The sequence below is a fragment of the Acanthisitta chloris genome, unplaced genomic scaffold (assembly GCF_000695815.1).
Source record: "Acanthisitta chloris isolate BGI_N310 unplaced genomic scaffold, ASM69581v1 scaffold11107, whole genome shotgun sequence".
Lineage (NCBI taxonomy): Eukaryota > Metazoa > Chordata > Aves > Passeriformes > Acanthisittidae > Acanthisitta > Acanthisitta chloris.
The window spans coordinates 71,418-88,605 of NW_008684436.1; the positions used below are offsets into that span (position 1 = coordinate 71,418).

The following is a 17,188-nucleotide window of genomic DNA, read 5'->3' on the forward strand; positions in this document are numbered from 1 at the left end:
CTGCAATTTGAGAGGGACTAGAAGATAACCATGCTATTGAACACATGTATTCATTTGGCACATGAGCAGTGCCATTGCATTCTGCAGGACTGTGCACATGGACAGGGGCAGGAGGATTGGGTCTGTTGTCTTCTACTCTGTTCTTTGATCCTGCAAGTGTCCTGTCTGCCAAGGTTGCATCAGGCTGCAAAGGCACTTTTTGTAACTCTCTATGATCTGTGTCTGTCCTTTATTTATTCAAAATGCATTTGCCTCTACAATTTAATCTGCTGTTCTCTCCCTCCCCTTCCTCTTGGTGAAGTCTAATTAACAGTTTTATTCCAGGCCCATCTGGTTGCTAATGATGCTGGACATCACCGCTGAATTCATTCTAATATTTGTTGTGTATTTTCTAGGCTGGACGCTGAATAATAATATTCTCTGAATTTGCTTTTGCTCCTGTTTCCTTCCTCCCTGTTGTAGCTAATTGTGTAGTAATGTGTAGCCACGGGATGATTACTCCTCCCAGTGTACATCTCCTAAGGGTTGCCTATTTCAGGCTGCAGAATAAAGAGGGTTTATTCTGGTTTTGAGGAGTCCACCCTGCCAGCTCCCCTCACTGGTGTGGAACCAGCCAGGCAGTGGCTTTTTCTGCTTAAGCTTTTCTTTTTGGTTTTGTTTTTTTTTTCCTCCCCTGCCCCAAACATAATGTTGTTCATAACTGTGAGTCTCTGAGTGTCCTGGAGGCAGCATTTCAGCATAGAAAGACATTTTTTGCCAGTGTCTTCTCCGTGGGATGGTTGAACCCACAGTAATTTGAGGTTCCCAAGCCTGACTTTGTACAGTGCCAGCACTGGGATAACTTTTTTCCTTTCTTTTTTAATTTTTCTTTTCTTCTTTTTGCTTTCTGCAACACTGCCTGGGAACACAGACTCACACTTTACCCATGACCTGACTCTTTGACTAAGAATAGCAGTCACAGTGCAACTCGGGTTCAGTCTCACTGGAGACAGGCTGCAGCTGGGAAGAGGGAGGTCACATTAGCCCATGCTCACAGAACTAAACACATAAAAGGAGAATGGAGGATTTTGTATGTTTGCCTCCTTTTTAAGACTGCAGAACAAGGGGAAGAGATTGGCACAGGTGTTCAGTGAGCCAAGATAAATTTTCTTTGCTCATGACATTGACTTGTGCAGGAAGTTTACATACAGAAGTTCATCTTCTAGGCTCAACAGGACCTTTTCCCAAAGGGTCCTGTAGCCTTACAGCCTATCTGGCCAAAAATGACGCAGGAGGAAGGAACAGTAGGCAGTGCTGATTAGCATCTCCTGGGCTTGGCTTAGGACAGTGAGATGTTTGAGACAGCCACTGAAGTGATCTGCCATAGCTTGTCCTGGACAGCTAATGTGACAGTGCTGCTGGGGCACTATCTTTAGCAGGAGTGAGCACCAGGTCTCACTCTGAGCCCGTGCTAAAGCCAATTTTGCTCCTGTTCTTACCCCTTCCTGGTGGAATGTGCCAGGCTACATTCACACCCTCATTTTGTGGTGCAGATGTGCTTTCAGAGTGACAGAAATACCAGTCCTGCTCTGTATTATGAAGACAGGAATAGAATAGTAATAGAAGCTGTTGTAATACTCATTGTGACTGGGTAAAGGTGAGATTTAGATAGCACTTTCCCAGCTCAGCTGTGCCCTCTCCTCCACCTGATGCAGCAGCCAGCTGTTCCCTGTGCCAGCACGGAGCCTTACACCTGGAACCTGGACTGGTGGATGGATGCTCACCCTGGCAGCAGGGGACCCATTGTCTGAGAGACTGTATGACACCTTTCCTGTACTCTTCCCCCAGCTGAATCCCAGTCCAATGGGAAAGGGTGCTGTGTTGCTAGGAGTCGGAGATGTCTGGAGGAGCTGGTCCTGCCAGCCTAACTCCTGCAAGCAGCCATGCTCAACAGGATGTCTGTGCCTCCCCTGCAGCCCCTGCCCCAGGCTGGGAGGGGAAGGTGCCTGCCCTGCCATTGCATTAGCTGCATGGGCTGCTCACACAGACCAGGGGTCCCAGGCCTGGGCTACAGCTTGAGACACAACAAGTAGACTTAAGAGGAAAACCCTTTGAGGTATCAGGGCAGTAATTCTAATGGTAATTTTGAACTGTTTTTGTCTGTCTAACATTCCTTTTTAATCCCCATCCTGCCTGCCCCTTCCTTATGTAGGGTTACTTTAGTGATCCTTGGAATGTTTTTGACTTCCTCATCGTAATTGGCAGCATTATAGACGTCATTCTCAGTGAAACTAATGTGAGTATTACTCTACCCTCCCCAGGATACCACCACCTCCTCCTCCTCTGCTGTTCCTTCTCTCTTTCTCTCTTTTTTTCTCTCTCTTTTTTTTTTTCTGGTTTTTTTCCCTCTAGTCATGCTTTTATTGAACTTGCCGTCGTCCTTCTCCTTATCCCAGGGAAAAAAAAAGGAAGGGGGAAAATGCCTCCTTCTTTTTCACTTGTCATAGCTTGCCCCAAGGCTGTGACTGGTGAAAGCGCACAGAGTTTGGGGTGTGTGTGCTTTTTTTCCCTCCAAAAGGTAGACATGCTTGAGTGTAACTTTCTGACTAACCAGGCTTTTGTTGATACCCTCCATCATGTGAAACGTTACAGAGGTTTGAGCAACCAATACTGTAGAGTGGTAAGAGACTATTTAATATGCCCACGTAACCTCTTTCTTTTCTTATTTTTTTCCTCTTCTCTCCCTCTTTCATGCTTTTGTTTTGGTTTGGTTTTGTTCTTTTATTTTCTTTTCATTTTTGCTTTTTTTCCCCTCTTTTCTCCCTTTCCCTCTTTCTCTCCCTCCTCTCTCTCTCTCTCTCTCTCTCTCTCTCTCTCTCTCTCATTCTTTTTTTCTCTTTCTTTCTCTCTCTTTCTCTCTCTTGGCTTCTCTGCCACATGCAGCACTATTTCTGTGATGCATGGAATACATTTGACGCCTTGATTGTTGTGGGTAGCATTGTTGATATAGCAATCACCGAGGTGAACGTAAGTAGCTGGCGTCTGTCCATGATCGTGCCTGCTCTAACATTCATTTGTCTTTCCCGGGTTCTTTTTGGTTTTAATCCCCCTTTCTCCTTTCTTCTGAGTTTGTTTTCAGAGCTTTTTGTTTAGTTTTGAAGCTTTTTTTTTTTTTTTTTTTTTTTTTTTTTTTTTTTTTTTTTTTTTTTTTTTTTCGTTTTCCTTGGTTTGGTTTTTATTCTGGTTTCATTTTTGGAACGACTTTAAGGACTTTATGACTGTTGCATCATTTTCTTCCCTTCATAATCCGCCTGGCATGAATTAAACTGTATAGCAGGAAAAGTGATGGGAAACGTGGAGTGTAAGTGAAAAAGCTATTCGTGCCATGGGAAGCTGCTAGAATAGTCCCAGGCCAGCACTTTGGTCTAGCCAGTGTTATGCTTTGCCTCCCATGGCAGTTCAATACTCTCCACCCCACAGAGACATAAAGGTCAGTTCTTTCGAGGTGGAACTGCGGGAACCAAACCAGGAATCTCCCTGTGCTTCCTCACTCAGGCTTCCTCCAGATGAAATAAAGACAAATTCATCTTTGGTCAGAGGAACCTGCTCCTAATAGTCCGTTTCTAATGTAAAAAAAAAAAAAAAAATGTAGATAAAACCAAAACAGAAATCCCAAAGAAAAACAAACTGCCAGAGTTCCAACCTATTTTTTTGGGTTTGCAACCTGATTTGCTCCATCTCTCAAATTCCAGCAGCACAATTGACACTGATTGGCCCCACTGGTGCCTATCTCAGCAGACAGGTGAAGGATTGAGTGAGCCACGGAGACTGAAATGAGCATCTGGTGTTCAGGAAATAAATCACATCAGTCAAATATTTCCTCTATCTATTCTTTTGGAGGTGGATGGATATAGAATTACAGGATAAGTAGACAAAGGACAGGCAGAAAATGCATAGGTTCCCAAAAGAAAGGCTAGGATGGGTTTATGAGCATGAACAAAAATTACACTGCAAAATCCAGTTTAGAAAGGCCAGGAAAATAGAAAGATTGAAAGAAAATTGCTGTTAAATATGTTAAAGAAGAGCAAATAAGTCATGAATTTTCAAAATTATGTGGCTGTTGAATAAACATTCCAGCTTGGAATTGCTGTGTGCTGTAGAGGCAATCCATTGCAAGCAGAAAAGTGACAGCAGAGTTTTCACTCAGTGCTGTGTTTAGGGAAAAATGAAAAAAATCAAAATGCCTTACTTGGAACTTTCCAAACCAAATATTTTCATATCTTGGTTCTAGTTTAATTTCTGTTCAGCTTCTTTTTAAATTCTGAAACAGGGACAGTTATTCAAGCTGAAACATTTTGATTTAGAATAAATGAAATATTTGATTTGAAACTGGTTTGTTTTCCTTGTCTTTTGAGAGAAGGGAAAATAGTTTCGAACTGAAAAGGAGCTTTTATTGTACAGCTCTTAAATTTCTTACTTTCTGGGCACAAAAGGTTGTTTACAACATTTCCCACAGAATGTTGTAAACAATTTTAGTTACCCTTTCACTAGGATTAGGCTGACATTGTAGAAGGAAGTTACAATGATCAGCAGGCTGTAGTTGTGAATTTTTAAGAATGAAATTATAGCCTTTTTCCTTCCATACTTGTCACATGAAAACTAAATAGGGAACCTGGCAATAGCCTTCAGATGGTGGAAAAGTTCAGTTCTCATCCACAGAGGTAGAACTGTACATAGTAGTGGAGGAAATAAGTACAGTTAACTGAAGATGAATCATACCAAACATCAACAAGTCTTCCCTGACTGATGTATGTGAATCCATGCAAAAGTCTTGCAAGCAGAAAGGAAGGAAATCCTTGTGGTTTGATTAAATAAATGGAGGTCAAAGTGGTAATCAGAAGTCCTGGACTGGAAAGAAAATCTAATGGATCCTTTTGAAGAAATTCACAATAATCTCCTATGAATTAAAGAACTTTTTCCTTCATGGATAAAGATACTTTGATATACATCTAGTTAGAATTCTGTCACCTGAGAGGAAGAAAGTCACTCTGGCCTCCTCTTGCTGCTGGTGGAGAGAGCTGCACTCCTGCCCAGGTCTGTTGGTGCCTCCCTGTACATGTCTGTGACAGGAGAAATGAATTGCTCTTTGGAGGTGCCCATCCAGTGGCTGGTGAATGTCTAGGACTGGTGGGGTTGTCTAGACACCCAGCTCTTGGGCACTAAATTTAAGCAGTATAAATCACACCCATTCTCAGCACCGTGTCGAGACGGTCATGCTGCTGCTGCTGGTGCTGTGCTCTGATCTTCAGTCTCCAGGGCTGTCCATACTGGTGTGCTTAATTGCCACTGACCAAGCTCCCCCTAAATTCAAGTTCACATCAGCAAAGGCCCAGAATCCAGTTTTTGGTTATAAAAGTCTAAGAAAAATGAGGTTGTGCCTCTGTCCAACCAACCATCACCTGTCTTAGTTGAGGAGGCACCAGGGGTGGCCCTGACTCTTTTAGTGAGGGCTATGAAGAGCTTTGTGTGATGGTCCCTCTGTTTCCTCTAAAGAATCCTTTCCTTCTATACAGTTTTACAGATCTCTGCACACGTCTTTTTGTTACCTGGCATGTTTAAATCTTCTCTTTTTATCTAGGCAAGTCCTTTGCTACTAGTTTCTAATGTTACTAAAAACTTGCACCATCTTTTGATGCACTGATAAATAAGCAGCAGCTATGGATGGAGTTTGTTCTGAAATGTTCTGAAATCCCTTTGCACTGATAACCCTTATTGAATAAGAGAATGTTTTGTATGTTGGTTTGTCCTGTCAGATTCCCTTCCTGCTAGCAGCAGTTGATATGTTCCATCTGTAGAAAATGGGCTTTGGAAGTAGCAGCCCATCTTGGACGGACGGTTGTCATCTTCCCAAGCAGTGTGAGGCAGTTTATCAGACACACTTCTCCCGTCTCCTCAGGAGCTTGTTGCTTTCTTGCTGTTTGTGGGTTTGAGCAAACCCTGCCATGTGTTTCTGTACACTGTCTTGTCTTGTTCCAGGAGACCTGGAGTCTGAAAAGGAAAGAAACAATAAACCCTAAGACACCAATCAGCTCCACTAATTGGAGACATTTAGACTGGTCAGGTGCAGGTTAAATGTTTCTGCCCAATTCCTTAGAAGCTGAAGAGTGTTTGTGGTAGAGTCTTGGAAGGTGCTGCTCTTGGAGTGAAGGGACAGTTTTCATTGTGGTCAGTTAGGGAAGATGGATGCTCCTGGCACAGGTCAGTTTGACACAGAGCCACAGACACGTCAGGCTGAGGTCTCTCTGAGGTTCCCCAGCTGTTTGCATCGAGGGGAAGCAAACCCTGAGGGTGCAGAGCATCCGTAGCTGTGGCTGCAGTGGGAGCCCAGACTGACACAGTGTGGTGTCAAGGTATGCACTTGCTTTTCTTTTGTGCAGTTCCCCATGCTCTGGTTTTTTTCCCCTTTTGACCATTATTTTTGTTTCTTGAAAAGGAATTTCCCAGACCAAAACCTTGGTTAAGATATATGTGAGTGTGCATGGGTGAGACTTCGTGTGTGCACCCCATTGGTTGTACTGTATGTTCCTGAGTGTGTTTGGGCAACAAATCCCCATGGGAGTGTACAGACAAATCCATGTGTAGGGGAAAGAGAGTGTGTTTGCAAGCATATTTCATATGTCTTTGTGTTGTGGAGTGGTTGCTGATGGAGACACATGGGTTGTTGTGTATGTAGCTGAGACTAAGAACGTTTTCTGAGCCGATGTGACTATTTTACTGTGCCACTGTGGTCTGCTTACAGATGGGTGTTGAGGTGTTTGAGTTTTCTGAATGCAGGCACGTTCACCCGCATGCCTGGGAGGGAGCGTACGCTTGCATGTCAAGCTCGGCGTGTTTTTTTAGCATGGCTGTGCATTCAGAAACAGTGAGAGGCATGTGCTTGTGAGGCAGGGCCCCAGGTTGTCTTCAGCAGCTCAGAGTCCTTTAGGGATAAAACAGTTCCATGGTGTAGTAATATGTCAAGTGCTAAGTCCAATGAGTCCCACTTGCTTATTGCAACTTGAGAACATCTCCCAGGCCCCCCAGCCAGCTCCACGGATACGTGGAGAGGCATCGCACGTGGCTGAGTAACTGCAGAGGGCACAGAGCAGGTTACAATCTGCTGGGTTTAAAAACTTCAGTGTGGCACAGTTTCTGCCAAATTCACCTTTAAATTGCCTGACTTTGAAGTTGCATTTTCAGGACTTTGCTCTCAGTGGTTGTTGCACAACTAAGTTTCCAGCTAAAATTGAAGATTTTTCCCAAAGTTTTATGGAACTATTTAATGTTTCTGTTCTGGGACATTCTTAAGCCACTTACTAAGTAAGTAAAGAGGGAAGGGAGGACTCTAATCTTTTGCTAAAGAAAAGAACTTCCAAGGCAGAGACCACATCTACCATGTGCCAGCTCTGTAAGACCAAGATTGCTAAGACCAAGAATGACTTTTGGGGAGGAAAATGAAAGATGATATAATGCATGAGGCCTGGGATGTAGGGCCTGTGGGTTGTATTCCTTGGACTTTGACTAGATCTCCATACCTCAGCCTTCCCATCGGTGAATTGGAGGTTGTTATTATTCCCTGTGTTAAGAAAGTATTGTCCTTACTGTTTGAAAAACACTTTTAAGTTCCTTAGAAGAAAAAATTAAGGTGGTAAAATTATTACTCTCTATTGTAATAGGAAATAAATGTTACAGGAGTTGAATAAAAGCCAGTGAATTTGGAATAGATCATCCCAGAAGTAGCCTCAGGCACAGGCTTGCATTTTCTTCCTTTCCACATCAGCAGACACAGCCTGGAGTTGAGTCCTGTAAGCTGACTGACAGCCTGCTGTCCCCTCCTCCAGGCAAAGAAAGTTGCTCATTACTGTTTGTTGTTCTGTATCAAAGAGGGAAATCAAGTTCAATTTCTGCTCTGTGCTACAGTGCCCGAAGTGCTGAAAGAAAAACAGTCAGGCCCTGAGTCAGTGGGAAAGCTGCTAATGCAACCTCCTTCCTCTCAGTGAGAAAGAAAAGCTGACACTTCTTTAGACCATGGGGTTCTTTTTCCTTCATCCTTTCCCCTGCCAGTGTCAGACCAAAGGTCCTGCGTGGCTGAGTCTTTGTTGCCTCCGTAGCAATGCTCGTCGCAGTGCCCACTGAGCTGGATGAGTCTTTGTGGCCAGCTGAGGGGTTGCCCATCCAGCTGTGCTGGGCAGTTTGTGGTGTGCAGATGAGAGAGAGTTACAGAGGCATGTTCAGGTGGGAGCATGTGTGTGTCCAGAGCACCGGTGTAGGTACTGGTGACAGTGGGGATGTCGTGTGTTTGGTTCTGGCTGGCTGGCTTGAAAGGATGTCAGGGAGGGAGGGTTTGTGCCTACCTGTGAGCCTGTCTCTGAGGACTGCTGACACTGCCTCTGAGCATGTCTGCATGTGCAGGTACACCTCGTGTTCATCAGTGTGTCTGGGAGTGCATGGGGATGACTGAGCAAACCATCTGAAGTGCTGCCATCCTGCCTGATCCACTCAGTGACCATATCTGTGTGTCTGAGAGTGTCTGTGAGCACTGCAGGAGGTACAGAGGAGGAGGAGTTACCCAGGGCAGGTACACAGCACAATACAGCAGATGTGATGAGCCAGGGAGGTGTGCATGGTTCCATGATGAGAACCATCCAGGATAGGGAACTGGTGACTCGTGGGCTGTTGTGGAGTGATGGACTATTTCCTGCATGAGATGTTGTGGTGGTCTTCCTGAGAGTGAACACTGTGACTGCTTTGAGGGTTGATAGAAATGGTGGTTTTTTAGTGGGAGAGGTGACAGGAGGAGAGGGCAATGTTGTGTGTGGTCTGATCCACGGTGGCATCTGGGAGACATAGGATCTGGATGCTTCAGGACGTTGCCCCCTGTGAGGGAGGTTAGAGAAACCCAACCCCACATTGCTGTATTACTTCCCCTAAAAACTGTCAGTCAGATCTGTTGTGCCCAAGCCTGCTTGGTAGTGGTTTGGTGGTTGTCTATCAGATATTCTGGTAATCTGAGTACTTTATATCTTGCCCTGCTGAAAAGCTTTCCAAATTCTGGTAGGAAGTCAACACAGGGTTGCAGCTTGATTGATTCCTGAGTACTGATGCAGTAAGTCCAGAGAGATACCAAAGCATTTGGCTCCCAAGACTTGGAGACCTGTGCAGTGATTTCTCATTTAGTCTGTTTTCTTTCTGAAGTAAAGCTCAGTCTTAAACCAGGCGCATGGGGCCTTTTTTTACAGTCATCTTGCTTTTGATGTCAAGAGGCTTCATATGATTTGCCATGGGCTCCTGCTCCCATTCTTTGGAATATCTGACAGCCTATACTTAAGTCTCCCTCTCACCTTCTCCTGCACTTCTCCCTTTTAACCCACCCCCTGCCTTTCTTCCTTTTCTCCCTTGCTTTCCTCTCCCTTGTCTCCAGCCACACTAAACCTCACGAGTTCATTTTCACCCTCAATCAATGTGTCTGAAGGCAGAGAACCAGTGGCTTAAATCCTGCAGTCCTTATTCAGGCAGAACTGCCCCAGGGCTCTCTGCCCGTGCAAGGACTGGAGTGTTTGGCCCCTGCAACCCAGTCCTGTACACACACACCCCGCAGTGGGAGCGAGGATCGGTGGAAGGACGACATACATCTAGCCTGCACCTCAGTTGGGATTGGCATTCATCTCTGTCGCTGTGTTTATCTGTCTGTCTGTCTTTGCCTGTCTGGTTCTCTCCGCTTCCCTGCCCTTTGCTGCTCAGATTTTGGCCATCAGCTGCCACTGGACACAAATCCTTGCAATTCCTACGCTTGCAAATTCATTTACCCAAACCTTCTGGAAAGCAGAAAACATCTCCCTCCCTTTCCTCTCTCTTTCTTCCTCAAATGTCATCTGGGTAGCAGAGACCTCCAAATTACGTAGCAAAGGGCTGGAGAAGCACAGTGGCTTCTTTTGACATCTCGTGTTGTCATTCCCGTGCTGCTGCCATCCCAGAAGTCGTACGTAGCCCCGAGCTATCCCAGTGTGCGTGTCTATGTGTGTATATATGACTTGTTTTCTTTTTGGAACAACTACTGATAAAATTGATGGGGGGAGGGTGGATTTAGTTTGCTTTTTAAATATCTGGTGGTGCTTTTATCACTAGATTAATTCAGGTAACACCCCACAGTGGCCCCAACTTCTGTATGTAGGAAGCTGTGTTGAAACATGGTTGTGAGCTGTAGCAGTGGCAAAAGCTAGTGCTTTATTTTACCTCTGGTGCACATCAGGAGAGCTGCCTTGAACTCCTCCCAAGATTGGGCTTACATCAGTTTGAATTTGGCCACCTCCCATGCTTAACAATTGCAATCCATGTTTTCACCTGGTGCTGGTGAGAAAGAAGTATGGTATGACTTATCTGGCCACAACCATGTTTGAACAGGGTTATTTTGTTTTGATTTATGTATATATTTGTCAGGAAGATGGGGCCTCTTTTCTTTTCCTTTTTTTTTTTTTTTTTCCTCTTTTAGTTTTGAAATGTTGGTATTCTGAGTGCCTTTCCAGAGTGCATAATGTGAGCCCATTCAAAGAGGTGATTTTGGTAACTGCACAACTTTTTCTGTAAGGAAATCTATATGAAATATGGACAATCAGAAAAAAAAAAAAAAGGATGCATATTTTTCAGAAAAGGGGTTAGTAAATGCAAAATTACTCCTTCCTCAGTTTACCCAAGTTAAATTTGAGCTGTTACTGGCAATATTAGCACCATAAGAAGAAGGTATGTGGTTCCCACTTTGAAAGACTCTTCATACTACCTAATGTTTAGGAAATATTGTAATTTCAACAAAACTCCTCATTAGACTTGACTGATGACATTATTCCAGGTGCATGGAATAATCAGAATGGATTTTAATATAGGGGAGACCTAAGAATAGTATGAAAATAAATTTGGCTTACTGGAAAAACATAACCACACACATAATTAAAATAGGAGGGACAGAATATAAAGAATCCAGAGAACAAATTTAGGAAAGCAGCAAAAAGAGGGTTGGATAACCCTGTAGCTGTAAGGCTTGATGCACAGACCTGTCTGGAGCTCTCCTGAGTGAAAATGTTTGGCTCTGTCTTTAAACTGGTCACAGTGTCTCACTGGCTGCACTGAGGAGTGAATTGTGCCTTTAATTACTGCAGACTTTCACATACCCAAAACCTTAGTGAGTTTTAGGGCCTGCAGAGAAGAAGTCCTGTTTTCTTATTTGACTGTAAATTAGTGTTACAATAGCAACAATAGCTAATAGTAGGAACACAGAGAACCACAGACTTTGTCCCGTGTTGGTTTAATACTAAAATCAGTTTGTGGGGTGTACATTGCAGTACAAAGAGCTCTTTAAAAAGCTACACCCAGATTTTTTGACCAGTATTTAATTTTACTTGTCATTTTTCTATCATATCACTTTAAAGAAAAACCCACCACAATATTCTGGCATCAGCATTTGTGATATATTACAGTTATATTTCGTTTTCCTTTTCGTTCCACAAAGCTAGTTAAAATGTTCAGAATAAAAACCTAAGAGCTACCCCAAGCTGGTTATATTTTTCTATTGGCTTGCTAGCCAGGATAATCATTCCTTGTGCCTAGCAAGTTTCTTTTAACTTTCCCTGAACTGTGTTAGAGATTTTATCTTTATGTGAATACATAGAAAAATCTCTGACATAACCCTTAGATCATCCCTGAATATATTAGTGTTAATTAATGATAGCTCCCTAAGCACCCTAAGCTAGGTGGTTGAAAAGGTGTTCAGGTGAGTTCAAATCCAGCTATTTCTGTTACCTTAGGCTCTTCCCTGAAGCAGTGAAAGATGCTTTCTGGCCTTTAATTGTCCTTTTTATAAGACCAACCTTGCTGAGAACACCCGAGGAATTTTCCAGCGTTGCTATTCTTCACTTGCAGGTTGCAGGCACAGAGGGGGCACAATCCCCTGTATTTTTCTCATTCACTTTTGCTGCAAAAGCTTCTGTTCTTCATGCAAGCTACAAGAGCTTTTAACCTGGGTCCTACAAAACCTTGTTGCGTGCCCCATCTTGTACCATTACACATAGCTCCAGATTGCACTGCCACTTGCAGTGAAAGCAACAAAGGTGATAGAAGGGAAGACACACCCAAGTATTCTACTCCTTTTCCTCTTTAACTAGCTCTTCTCCCCCATCTTCTCCCCAGTGACTTCCTCCAGATTTTGCTGAAATAGTGGGAAGCAGATCATGCGTCCCATTCCCCAAACCACTAGGAGTAGTTTTATGCAAGGCAGTGATAATTTCCCCTCTACCTAGTGTATCAGTTCCCATTCCCCAAACCACTTGGAGTAGTTTTATGCAAGGCAGTAATAATTTCCCCTCTACCTAGTGTATCAGTGAGCTTTCCTGTCTTTGGCCAAGATACCATCAGTCCAGGGGAAGGGCTGCTCCCCTTTGTGAGGGCTTTTGTGCCAGGCACTTGGCAGCAGTTCAGCATGGTGATGGGTGCCAGTCAGCAAAAACAAATGCACAGACTTCCCATGAAATTGTTGGAGTTTTTCTGAGAGGCAAGAGAATGTGGCCATCCAGCCAGATCTGTAATCAAAGGTAAACACCTATAAACTAATATAGTCAATATTGCACTCTCATTTAGCTCCTGCCCTGCTCCCTCTGCACTCATATGTACCAGCCAGCAAACACAAGGAGGATTTTTTCATTTCTTACTATACACCTGTTTTTAAAATGGCTGTGCTCTTACCTTCCCTCACTGGGCTGTTCTTTGTGGAGACTGTCTAGCACAACATGCCAACAAAATGACTTCTGCTTCATGTATCTTCCCAGACATCTGCTAAAAGGGACTCATTCCCTGCTGCATGCAGATGACCTAGGTGTAGGGACTGGTTTGCTTATGGTCAGCTGATTGATGGCCAAAAAATGTGACTGACTCTAATTGCTGTTGCAGAGTGAAGGGACATCCCAACTGGTCACATCCCAGTTGTTCTCTCAAAATCCACTTTTAAACTCAGAAATACCAGTCAGCAGTTCTGCCTGCTGAGCTTTTTTGGGTAGACTGGGAGAAAATCTCCTTCTCCCAAAGCCAGGTCAAGTGACATCTTTTCATAGGCTGAACAGACCTGAAGGCAAAGATGCCTCAGCTGTAAAGAAACACTTCTCAATAGAAAGACACTAAACCAAATTGATGTTTAGAGATAGGAAATTCATGGCTCAACTCTTTGACTGGCCTTGAACATAGTAAATCACACAGTGAGTATTGCATATCATCTGAACTATCCCTAGTGTTTTTTTAACCAAAGGATTCATCAAGTCAATAATAATTTATTCTTGGAAAACATATAGAATGAAAAAATGCTTTGTAAGATCAATGCACAATCTCCATATGACCACCTCTGGCATTGTCTGATGCCTGTGACTGGCATTTCAAAGCCCAGAATGGCTCATAGGCTTTATTGTATTCCATAGGAACATACAGGAATCCGATACGAGTCTGTAGGCTCTTCTTTCCTAGGAAATGTTCTGCATCAACATTAAATAACTTTCTAATTTAAAAGGCAATGAAAAAACACAGCCTGGGAATTAAATACTAACTGCTACAAATCTCAGATGAAAATGGTCTGTAACAAAGTCTCTCTTTGGGCTGCTGTAACCTCTGGATATCCTCCTTTGAGCAAAGACTCATTATCCATAATTGACAGGGGCTGCTAGTTCACCTGTATCTACAGCCTCTTGAAATCCACAGTCCTGTTTGTTTTGAATGAAGGCAGATTGGGGTTTCTCCTGTTTTCAACAGCATGTGCAGTTTCTTTAAGCACCTTCATCAAAGCACAAGATGGTTCATTCATCTCCATGTTGTCCCAGACCCTTTGGGCTTGCCAAAGAATGGACCCTGGCAGGACTGCATGCAGTCCTTGAGCTGATAGACCACCTGCCTGCCTTCCCAGAAAACCTGCTTATGGTCTAGTCTCCATCTGGCTCCATTAGTCCCCTGAAGAGTTATCTGGAGGAGTGGGTACTTTGCTGCAGTCCACAGACCACCTTTTGACCTTAACAACACCAGTGTAATTCTCCATCAGGAGTGGCAAAGGTGCTACTGAAACTTCCTTACAGATTCATGTGCTACTGGCAACCACATCAGAGCAAATCCTTCATACTGAGCCCCCAGAAAACCTCTTCAGAGATGGAACCCTACAACGTCCAAAAGTCTCCAACCTCCTTTCAGCCCTAGGCAGGTGAAGCTGCCCAGAGAAACCCCAGTAACACCAATACACAGACAGCAGCAAGTTTCACTCTGATCTTAATTTTTCCTTCTTCCTTATCCAGTTCCCATGCCATGGAATCCTGTCAGCTAACTCAGAAGTAATTAACAAATAGCTGCAGAAGTGGTCAAAGGTTCTGTGCACTGAAGACAAGCACAGCCATGGCAGAAGAAGGACATGCCTCTGGGAGTTTGTTTAGTTCCTCAAATCACCAGGTCCCAGGGAAGATGAAGCCAGTAGATGTTACTCACCCTCTCAGTGCTAATGGAATATTTCAAGGTGTTGGAGACAAAGAGAGCTCCTGCCTATCAATGGCTCAGGAAGTTTGTCTTAGAGAAGAGCCCTGTGGCCATTATCTGTTCCAAGGCAGGCCCTGGGATGTTACAAGAAGTGGAAAAATCAATACCCTGTACAGTGCACAACAGCACATCTTTAAAGTAATTAAGACTGCTATGAATGTTTTGAACAGTAGCTTTCTTCTTCTTTACTTCAAGATCAAAATCAGTGGCATGGTCTTAGCAAAGAAGGACCTTAGCAGGCCAAGTGTGTCAGAGACCATCTCTGCTTGCAGCCTTCCAGAACAGCTGTGCTTTCACAACACTGTTACAGATAAGTCAAGATGATGAATTTATTTTGGTGTTTGGGATGGGAGAACTTGGATATGAAAATAACTGTTATTTGGAACAAATCAAAACCAGATGGAGGCTGTGCTCCTTCTGGAAAACCAGCACCACAGGTTCTCTCCCTCTGTCTCTCCCAGACAATGAAAAAAAAAAAAAAAGAGAAGAGAATAATGATCAATGTAATACAGAACATGAATCTTTCTAAAGAGGTGGAGGAAACAAAGACTGCCCAGCACAGTGATAAATACACTGCTGGGTTTGATGTTTACTTGCAAGGTTTAAAGGCTAACTTTGCCAGAGGAAAGGCAGTGAGGCACACTGGAGTATCTGGGAACAGCAGTGAGGACACTGTTGGCATAGATGGTAATAAAGCTGGGGAGACAAGGGAGCCCTAAATTCCCACACTTTCTCTCCATCTTGCCCCGTGCTCTGTTCTGTTCCCTCAATCTGCTCTGGGGTGGGACAGCCTGATCATCTTTGGGAGCCATTGCCCTGTGAATCAAGAATTGGTCAAGTGCAAAGACAACAGCAGAAAGTCCCCTCTGTCACACATAGCTTCTGGCAGAGGTGTTCACATCAGCAGAACCTCTCCTTGGCTCTTACTCAAATGGCAAATCCTTAAAGTCACTCCACCTGTAAATTAAAAGTAAAAGGTCATGCACACGAGTAGCCTTTCAACATTTACTGTCATGCTTCAGTTTCTCTTCAGCTCCTTTCCATCCAGATGTTCTACAGCTCTTTTTGGCCACCTGTCCCACAAAACACAAATCCTGAAACACAGGCAAGCTGCACCTGCCTCTGGGAGTCAGACCAGCACTCATACCTGAGGATGAGCACTACATCTCTGATAGTGTTTAATATCTGCTTCTTTCTCAGGAGCCCCCCAGGCTTGATTACCATAAGACTTGATTACCCAAAGCTAATGAGGAGAATTATTAAAACATCCTGAAAATTAAGAATAATTTGCATAGATATACTTTACCAATTGTTCTGCTTTTCTGAAAGTCATGGGAAAAAATAGAGCTTTCAGCAGTGTGAAAAAGCAGCTCTCTCATTACTTGTCCAGTAATTGTCAATCTAGGGTAATCTGCATAACCAAATTATGGCAATTGACTTGCCTTATGTTTACCTTAAGCACTTGGAACCATAAGATTACTGTCTGACAATTTCATGGAGAGATATATATATATTAAATTAATTAACAAGCTATTCAAATTGGTATGATTTGCATATTTGAGGCTAATTAGAAAAGCAAGCCCTAGAATTTCAAAATCTTAGAATACATAGGAAATGAAGGGAAAAAACTGATAGCTGCAGGACTCATTTGCTTAAAAAGTTACCTTGACCTTATTAACTGTATTCGAAATAGGCTTTTGTTGCATACGGATATGCTAATATTTCCCCTGAGGTCTGAGATCATGTGGAATCAGTGAAGTATAAATGAATATATATTGCATTTGTATGAGTTGACACTTGATGTCTATTGGCCCAGACGAGTTAGTGCAGGCAGAAATTTAATGGCAAACTTCACTGCAGATGTCACAGTTTTCCTAATTCCCCTTATTGCACCAGATAAAATTTTCATTCCCTGCTGCAGGAGATCTCAGTCCTCTCTGCAGAGCTGAGTATTAGCATCTTACATTGCACTGGAACAACTCAGGGCTTTTTTCCTGGGAAACCAAACAGGTGTTGCCCAGTAAAGGCACCATCACACACCGTAATTCCTGTGTGCCTGTAAGATTGTGTCCTTTTTTAATAGGCTTTAAATGATCCAAAAAGCCTCTCGTGCTTCATCCAGATTAGAGCTGGATGAAGACTTGAGTTTTTGTTTCCAAAATCCCCTTGTAACATTTTTGTCTGGTTTAAAATAGAAGAAAAATGGAAAGCTGCAAAATTTTCAGTAAAAACTTATTTCAACAGAAATAATTAAGGAGAATCAAAACATATGCTTAAGTAAAAGCAGCATAATTGGGATTGATTTTTTTCTTACTTATATATGATTGCTAATGGAATTGAAAACAAATTAATATGTGTGAGAACAAAATGTGAAATTTCAGTCTTACATTCCTGAAATGCCTTTTTCAAAATTGACTTGATCCTAAGAACATTTCACTTGCAGCATCAGCATTTTTTAAACAGCAAATAATTTTATCAGAAAAAAAAAGAATTTTGGCTAGTTTTATTCAAAATACTCCCAGAAATTCTCATAGAACTGCACACTTACTGGCAGAATGCAGAGTCTGAGAAGCTTCTCTGGCTTTTTCTTTTTTTCTTCTGCTAATAACTTGATTTCACTGTAAGG

General features: G+C 43.0%; 1 protein-coding gene across 1 annotated transcript in view; it reads left to right on the forward strand.

Moving 5' to 3' along the window:
- Positions 1–17,188, forward strand: part of CACNA1C (calcium channel, voltage-dependent, L type, alpha 1C subunit) — a 120,366-nt gene that overhangs the window by 64,307 nt on the left and 38,871 nt on the right. Inside the window, 2 exon segments of the mRNA XM_009079347.1 lie at positions 2,192–2,275; positions 2,923–3,006. Of these exon segments, the coding sequence (XP_009077595.1) occupies positions 2,192–2,275; positions 2,923–3,006 (168 nt within the window).